At 40.8% G+C, this 9,570-nt stretch overlaps 1 protein-coding gene across 1 annotated transcript in view; it reads right to left on the bottom strand.

The window, feature by feature from the left end:
* Window positions 1-1,706: 1,706 nt before the first annotated feature.
* The window catches only part of DOCK2 (dedicator of cytokinesis 2), a 1,824,799-nt gene continuing 1,816,935 nt past the window's right edge, over window positions 1,707-9,570 (bottom strand). The window contains exon 52 of the mRNA XM_085617853.1: window positions 1,707-4,039. Coding sequence (XP_085473979.1) covers window positions 3,980-4,039 — 60 coding nt within the window. The 3' untranslated portion in view covers window positions 1,707-3,979. The remainder of the gene's footprint in view (window positions 4,040-9,570) is intronic.

The raw sequence follows: 9,570 nt of genomic DNA, 5'->3' as shown, positions 1-9,570 counted from the left end.
CTTGATTTGCCATGTAAAAGCTGTTTGTCAAGTATAAATACAAGTTTCAGTATGCACAAGTCTCATGTGAGAGATGCTGTAGGTGTGCTATAAAGCACGCTGGTTTGTGCTTAAAAGATGAGGGATGTTCCTTTTAGTTCACTAAGTTACTTGTGCACTTTCATGCCTCTATGCCAAGTACTATATATATAGAGCATGCCATCCCTAAAGCAACTGACATACATGTTCAGAATGACATAAAGCCTTTGTTTCAGCTATTGAGACAGCTGCAGAAGCACGTATAGATTCCGTCACATTTCAGACACTATTAACACATGCAGCAGACGCTAAGGTAGTTGAAGTCAAACCTACGTAGCTCTGTATTGCCTAACACAGGTGCTGAAGTACTTGTGCAGCCAGTTACATACACATTTAGACAGCCATGAAGGTATGAAAGCAGGCAGTTAGATACTAGCACATTTACCTAAACATCTCATGGCACTGATAGAGGTGTAATCATACACTCTGAGATATGTAGGCAAGTACTGGCACAACCTTCTCAACCATGTACAGAAATAGTCCTTAAAACATGGTTGATTGCTACTACTGTAGAACCTGCCTGTGCACTTTCACTGCAAGCTTCACTTGGTATGTTATAGGTCTTTCTCAAGTATCAAATTCCCTCACAAACTCATGCGCACAGTCACTGACCCACTCAGATACTCATATACCCACTTAGACATCTACACAGTCAGAGACTCACTCACACAGTGATGCACCCACTCACACACCCGGTGAGACACTTATGCAAGCAGTTCCAGACCTACTCACAACCACATCCAGTCACACACCCATTGATACACTCACACATTCGGTCACACACCCACTGAGGCACACTTGCACTCATTCACACACTCATTTTCAATGGTTACAGGTAAGAAATATAATTTAAAAAACCATAGTAGGGGAGATAAGAGAGCAATTTTACACTTACACTTTATCCATTTCTGGCATTTTCATTGCCATACTACACATGATTTTCTGATTTATCACACCTTTGTGAGTGATGTTCCAGTTACTAACCTGTATCAAAGATGCCTATCAAATGCGCTGTAATACTTCAATCTACAAATGTGGTCGATTGAAAAACATAGACTAGCCTCAGCTATAACTATATCAGGCTATTGCCAATAAACCACAGCTTTTTCTCAATTTGTTGTCTATATATGGTCATTGCATCATTCTGTCTGCGTTCTGTTTTAACATAAAGTTTTGAAGAAATGTATAAAAATATTTCCTCAATGGTATGAAACGTTTCTATTAGAAAACGCTGTCCCTTTAATGATCAATGGAGAGCTGGGCTTTTATAGCAAGCTATTGCTTGGGTGCATTTGGGAATAGAGCCACAACAATAGTAAACACCGTTATATCTATTATTTCCCAGGTAATGCCATCTTATCAGTGACTATTGACATTCCAAGTTTGATACCTTGCGTAGCTGGCTGCGACTAGCTGTCAGAAGGTCATATGGCTGGCTGTTGTTCTTATTCACATCCTTTGATTTGATTTCTTGATTAATCTAACCATTTTATTTATATAAAGTCAATAGATTTTCTGTTACAAATGCAATATCTATGATAAGTCAGGACCATTTCTCTTGATACAGGGTTATGGCAACTTCAAATCATAAAATAGGGTTGAGAATCATGATCCTGAAGCAGAAAACTGAACATGTTAAAGTGATTCTTTAACAACATTTATTTAAATGAAACATTATGTTATACAAAATATTTTAGAGCCCACCCACCCCTGCACAGATATAAAAATGTTAACAAAAAATAATACAATTACAAATCATTATTTCATGAACAATCATCTGCATGATTTAGAGAGATATCTCAAATAAGAATTCTCCACAGTGCATTAATTGACAATATAAATATATATGTGCTTGCTGTACAGATATGTGCTATAGATCATGTTACACATTCATTTGTGACTTAGGTACATTAATTGCTGAAAGAAGGGTAACACTTTAGAATTTCACAAGGTAGGCAACTGGCAATTGCATTTTGATGTTCAATTTAAAATTACATTATATTTAGACGGGAAGGGGCTGGGAAATATGTTAAACACAGCCAGCATTTATCCTATTAGATAGTCATCCAGATATTTTATGAGAGTATTCCTTTGGTCTAACACCACTAAATGTTGGCATAAAACTGTGCTGAGAGTAAGCGTGACACGTTAAAATTATCAGGACAATATAATACAAAATACTGCAGCACTGAAATGCAAACAAAAGGCTAAACATCGTATTAGAATTGCTAACATCCTCTAAGCTATTATGGAAAACATATGGTGATCCCGGGCTAGAAGCTTTACAGATTGAGGGAAATGGAAAAGGTACTGCCTTGAAGATGGTTGCATTTGAGGAGGAGAGATATTAGGCAGCGGTTGTAAGGCAGTGCAGAGAAATACAACAAAAGGGAAACAACATTTAGTATAACTGAAAATCATCAGTGGGCAAGTTGGCATTTTAGGCACAACTCAGAATACGGGACATATTTAGCAGAGCTCAACCAGTGTTTTTTTCAGGTTGCACAAAAAGATTAATATTTGCTTACATATTGAAACGGATTTTGTGGTGTGTGGTACACAAATCATTAACAATTTTTATTACATTATATTCAGGTGCAATAGAAGTAGTGAGTTTTGATGTTTATTCAAACAACAATTATCTGCCCAGCTTCCAATAATAGAGACTCTTGGTGAATGACCGGTCAGAGTACCATAGTAGGACATTTAATCAGAAAGAGTATGGTAGAGTTGAAGTGTATCGAAGTGAGAGTGATAATGTCAAGAACCAAGAAGGGTAGAAGAAAATGAAAATAAAAGTTGTGTGCTTTCGGGGAGTAACAGATCGCAGTGGCATGTAAATATACATTCGATCGAGGTAAATCAGAAATCAAGGGACAAAGTAAAATGGAGTAAAATGGCCAGGGGTTCGTGGGAAAATAATATATAGCTGACAGTGGTAGTAACAACAGGGCAACTTGAAGTGGTGAAAGAAGAAGCCCATCTTTTTTAGGTGTAAGCAATTAAGGTAAGAGACTACATGAAAATGAATCAAGGCAGTAGTACTTTAAGGGCAGCATAACAATTTTGTACAAAAAATACATTTTTGGCACTGTAGGGAAGAGTTAAATGCCTCAATTACTTACCGGTAATTGCATTACTCTGAGTCCTACTCCCTCGCTTCCATTCCTTACACGGTGAGGCAGGAGTGCCTCATAGTGTAAGGAATGGAAGCGAGGGAGGGACGAGGAGGTAATGGATCATTCTGTTTTGACGTGCACGGTTTCACGTGGTGAAATATCCTAAAGATGGCGATTATCGTTGAGTTGTTTGTGAAGTAAACTGGTGCTAAAGCCCAGGGGTGGAGATACAGAATTTGAAATAATACTAACATGGTTGTTACCATATTATATATAATGTTGTTAGAGTTACAGATTAGCTGTTGTATAATGTCAGTAGGATAGCTTCAAACAGTGATTAGAGGGAGAATCCAACGCTGCAGCAGAAAAAGGTAAGAAAACACAGTAGCAAAAAGACAGATGGGTAATCTATGCAGATGAGGAGACAGTGGAGTTTGGCGTCACAGATTCTAAGGGAGAGGATATGTTGGCTGAGTTTGAAAGGAATGTCAGAGATGCTGCTGACAGGTTTTGTAAAGCAGAGCGCAAGTCTATTTAATTGGCAGTAACCGTTACTGCTCAGTGGTGGTTACACTATACATAAGATTGTTTGCTCTCGAATTCAGGTTGTATGAATAAATCCATGTGCATTGGAAGCTATGGCTTACTCTTGATGCTGAAATGACACCAGACAACATTAACTAATGTGTGGTCACTGACAAATAGGATACAACAACAGTCATCAACAATATTTATTTTCGGGGAGCTGGTGCAGAAACATATCAATATTTTATGGTGGAAATTTACAGATCTAAAGACTGCTCTCCAGGTTTCTTCAAGTCTTCTGATGCTCTTGAAGCCAGCTGTAAATACAGAACATTAGACATCTTAATGTTGGCAGAATGGAAACAGCAAAGTATTGATTACTTAAGTGTGGTTCTACTTAATGGATTTATGTTAAGGTTATAAGAGCTATTCTGAGAATCACCGGAATTGATTACATTAAGTTTTCTATGTCTCTGAAGCTCACCTCGAAAGGCTGGCACAGCTTGGGGAAATAAAGAGGCATAGTCCACATAATATCATGCCCTGTGAATGGCATTGTGGTGGAGGTTAACTCCAGTCAATTCAATTCAATTCAATTCAAAAAGTACTTTATTCGACAGCTAAGAGCCCTAAAAGCAAACAGTTTTTGTAAATACTACATTTCAACAGGGTACATTCTATAAATAAAACATTAGGGGCCATATGTAGATAGCTAAATACCGGTCGGTAACGGCCGAAAATCGGTAATCTTCCCGTTACCGACCGGTATTTAGCCCTTTCTAATGTAGGAGGCAGGTTTTAAGGATTCGGTAATTTACCGAATCAGTATTTTAGGAAATCGGTAAAATACCGAATCGGTAAATTACCGAATCCTTAAATCCTATGTAGGGAGCACTCAAGTGAGTGCATTTTTCAAAAGCAATTTTGTGCTTTTTTAAAAGTGCCATGTGGCAGACATACATGCCCTTAGGGCATGTATGTGCGCCACATGTGCACACATGCATGATTCAGGGGTGCAACAGGGTGTCAATGTGACACCCTGCCACCCTTGAATATCCTCCCCTTATTACCGATTCGGTAAATACCGAATCGGTAATAACGAATATTACCGAATCGGTAAAATTTACCGATTTTTTACCTACATTCTATTTACCGATTCTTAAATACCGAATCGGTAAAATTCGGTATTTAGGAATCGGTAAATAGAAATTACCTACATATGGCCCTAGGTCACATAAATAGATTAAAATAGTTTTACAGGATGGTAAAAAGCGATCAGCGTTGTTATTTCAGGGAGCACATATTAGTCCACAAAAAAGTACACCATGTAAAGTGCAAAAGTGCTGAACATTGAAACCAGGTGCTGTGGATATTATATCATAAAATGCACATAGTATCAGATAAGAAGCACATCAGCTCCCTTACCAAAGGAGCTAACTACCAACTCAGTATCTTGAGGAAAATCAAACCATATCTACCAGACAGCTCCTCTTAGGGTTGCCCTCAATTCTGCTGCTAGGTTCATAACTGAGACTAGAAGATTCAACCCTATTTCTCTGGACTTGCTGGCCCTGAACTGGCTTCCCTATGAAGCGCGGATACAGTTACAAATTGCATGCATGGCACACAAAGCCATACACTTCAAAACCCCGCTGTACCTCGCTCAGAAACTGGAGCTCTCATTTGGTTCCAGAACCTCCAGAAGCGCCAGCACCCTTTGGCTCAAACCACAATATTTTTTTTTTAAAAAGACATACAATCAAGCCTTCTCAGATATGGCAACAAGGATCTGGAACTCCCTCCCCCCCACCCCCCGAAGTCAGGGTGAACTCCTCCAAGATTCTCTTAAAAAAAGAGGTCAAAGGGCTCCTGATGAGGAAATGTTTGCCACTGTCGGGCCTCCCCATCTGATTTGGGGGCCAGAGACGTAGATTTGTTGCCCAGCTGCAGGGCTCATGAGAATGCTCGGCCACTTTTTAGACTGCTAATATGTTGTTTTTGTTGATGCTGTTTTGATTGCTTGTATATTTCCTGATGTATAAACTGTAAAGCGCTCTGATGCCCTCTGTGGTCATGTTCGCGCTATATAAAACTTTAAAAATAAATAAATAACATTTTTTTAAAACTGCCCTTAGACCAGCTGGCTGCTGCAACTGCAACTTTTTCCTATGTCTGATAGCCCCTGTTTGGAAGCTTGCCACCCCAAAACAGACCACAGGAGAGATAGCATTTGCAGATATAACAACGCAGGCCTAACTTGGACAAATTGACAATCTCTGAGCAGCGGGAGCATGTACTTTCTACGCAAAGGGTCATAGTAATCACAGAAAAACATAAAATGGAGGGTGTCTTGCTCTGAGAAGTTGTCACATGGGCAAGGTTTTAGGGTACCAGGTTTCGCATATCCTTGAGGAAATGCCAATAGCCAGGGGACCAAATTCAAGCGGAATCTAGTCAGTACAAAGCGACGATACGCGTTGCTAACAAGGAGTTAACCTTCTCACAGAGGGCTTGGCTAGCTCCGTCTCTTCCCTGAGCCCATGCAGTTTATCCAGAAACTGCTGTTTTATATCTCTGATTGTGGCTTGACCCAAAGGTCCATGACTCAGGTACAAGTCATGGCAGCCAAGCCATCTTTTCTGTCCCTTTATGTATTTTAGCCAAAGAATATGAAAGGCCCCCTCCAGTGAGGTGCAATCAGTGATTATAAGTTGATTACGATTTGGATCAGACAGGCCCAGATTCTGAGCCAGTGCAGCAATGGGGCCACCACAATCTGGTCTGAGATATATACCACCACCAATTCCTCATGTAAGATAAATGCGGGGGTTGTTGGTGGGGCTGCAAGGATTTTTCTCATAAATGTATTTTTAGCCCTCTGTATGCCCTTCACGTACCGGTAGCCCCAGAAATCACACCCATACATGCCCATGGGAATTTTTTCTTTCTAGATCTTTAGCAGGGCGAGGAGGGGTTTAGACCCCAATCTCTTTGCAAAATCCAAGGTAGCCCCTGCCGCTCTGGCTAAGACATTCTTCTTGTGTGTTCTTTGCGCGCACTATGACCCTTGTTCATCAAATAGCACCCCTAGATATGGAAACATGGGCATTTTAGTTAACTCAGCCCCCTTACAAAAAAACTTAGCCTTGGCAGCCTTTTGCGAGCCCATAGACATGGTATGTGATTTAAAAAAAAATGTGTGGTCAGGTCTAAAGAGTCCATAAAACTATAAAACCATTTAAAAGTTGTTGGAGTCCCACTGTGGTTCTAGCTAGTAGGACCGTGTCGTCAGCATTAAAAAATGCAGGGATCATCTTAATGCCAGTCCTAGGAATGTCTTTACAGCTAGATATTAAGGAATCTCCCAATTTGTTAATGTAGAGCGTGAACAGCAAGGGGGCCAGGATACACCCCTGCCGGACCCCTCTACTTACTGCCCAGGAGTCCGTCAGACTGCCATCTTCATTGTATCCGACCGCGGCCATAGTATTTTCATGGGCAGTCTGTAAAAAAAGGCACCAATTCTATATATAGGCCCATGTCCTGTAAAATCAACCATAACTTAGACCTATTTACACAATCAAAGGCTGATGTTAGGTCCACAAAAGCCAGATGTAAATCTCCCTTCTTAGCAATAGTGTATTTCCTGATCACTAGATGCAAGTTGAGGCATTGGTCCAGCGTCCCTTTACCCTGCCTAAAACCATACTGTAGGTCAGAGATGACGTTAAGATGATCAAGCCACTCTGACAAAAAATAGGGACGATAACTGCCATTGCCCATGAAGAAGGAAAAGCATGGGAAGAGGTTGCATTAAAAACATGAGCTAAAATCTTTGCCCAAACTGTAGGGTCAGCCTTGTATAGGTCCACGGGAACCCCATCGGGCCAGAGCCTTACCTCCAGATGTTGAGTTAATGGTTTTATAGACCTCGTCTATACTAAAATGTAGGGGAGTGCTGGCTAGGCCAGTAACTATTATATCCTCAGCTTCTTCTAAGTTCGCACCACTATAGATATTTCCAAAGTACTGAACCCAGTGCTCTGCAGATATCATGTAATCACTATTGGTCATTGGTGTGTCCGAAAAAAAGGGCTGTTAACCACAGACCAAAATCAAGAGCTATCGGCCAGGACACTAGCTTGATTAAGGGCCTACCAAGCCTACTCTCTTATCTGCTTCTTCCTCTCCAAAACTGCAAACCTATAAGCCTTCCTGCAACTCCTGATCGAAGCTACATCCCTCTGGTTTTGTTTTAGGGCCTGCATTAACTCCTTATGGGCCACCGAACACATGCCATCAAACCACCTTTTAACTTTCGGGCATCTTACCCTGCTCTCAGTAGTTAGATTGGATGCTATCTGCTTGGTATGCTCATCAAAAGCCTCTAAAACAGCTCCATCATGCAAAGTGGAATCCATGCATACTTGGATCTCTGAGGCACAAGTGGTATACAAGTTATCTAGGAAGGTGTTTGGGGTAATTCTTTCCCACTTCAGCTTTATCTTTGGTGCTGATGTTTGTATTAGAGATATGGCTGGCCACCACCCCTTTTGGGGAGACCAAAAAGGATAGATCCAATGTTAAAGGGTTATGATCACTGTGGCAATTCCAAGAAACGCCCAGATTTTTCACAGCCGAGGTTAATAATGCTGAAAGCATGATGTAGTCAATTATGCTAGGGCTGCCACTACCTGCATAAGCAGGGACCAAGACAGACATATCTGTTTGCTGTAGGCAGTATAAGTTATAGGCCGAGAGGAGTCCTTCTAGAAAAATACATGACAGTGTATGCTCAAAATAATTTGTCAGTGGGAAATCATCCCACTGCTCCAACATGGGAATACAGTTGTAACAGCATTGGTGAGTTTTAAAATCTGCCAAGTTTATCGTGTTATGGTAGGCTTGTCTGCCTTCCCCATAGTTTTCCAAAAATTCCTCTAAAGCCTAAAGATGTTCTGTCTCATGGTTTGTAGGGAAAGAGTTATAAAAATTAAGAACTAGCAGACTGGGGAGGTTCTTACATGACAACTCCACTGCAAGTACATGGGGAGATCGTCAGTCTATCAATTTTTCTTGATAAGAAAGTTTAAGTGAAAACATTAAAAGGGGACCCCCCCCTTACTCTTCCCATGTTCAAGGGGATGGCATATTTGCAGAAAGAAATAAAACCGTCCAAATAAAAACTGTTCCCAAGTTTCTTGTAGGTCAATTATATGGTGTGTTACAAGAAGGTTTCCCAAGGATGTGTTACCCCTCTTTGACCTAAGGCCGGCTATATTCCACGAAAGTACCTTCATGCAGGGGGCAACAGAGGTGTCAAGAGTGGGGGGAGAATTGGGAAGGTTATCGGGCGGGAATTCTAGCATAGATGCTAGTGGGCTTAGTTTAATAATGGCTACAGTTGGCAATTTATTGTCCTGCATCTTTGCTGCCGCCGGCATAAATCAATTATTTTCATCAAGGCCCTGTGGGCTAGCTAATGGTTGAAAGCGATTGGTCATAGGTAAAAACAAATCCACATTTCTATCCTGAGCAGGCTTAACTAACTTGAAAGGCGGCTGCCATTGAGAGTTTGCTATGGGCTGCTTAAAAGTGTAAAAGGACTGTGAAAAAGCAGTTCTAATTGTTGTTTTGGTGCCATCCGTATAATGGCACCCAGTTAGTGCTTTAGCCCGTGCGGAGTGCTTAAAATTGACAATTATGCAGTCCCCTTTTGTACTTTTCCTAGTCCTGCGGCCAATCCATCCCACTCTTCTGGCCATAATGATGTTAGAGGATATATTGGGACCATTGACCACATTATTGTTGCACCAGTGGGTTGTCTTGTGGATAAGGTCCAAAGAGC

Source organism: Triturus cristatus, chromosome 7, assembly GCF_964204655.1.
Source record: "Triturus cristatus chromosome 7, aTriCri1.1, whole genome shotgun sequence".
In the NCBI taxonomy this organism is placed as follows: domain Eukaryota; kingdom Metazoa; phylum Chordata; class Amphibia; order Caudata; family Salamandridae; genus Triturus; species Triturus cristatus.
The sequence above is the reverse complement of the archived record's forward strand: the minus strand, read 5'-3'. Positions and strand labels throughout refer to the sequence as shown.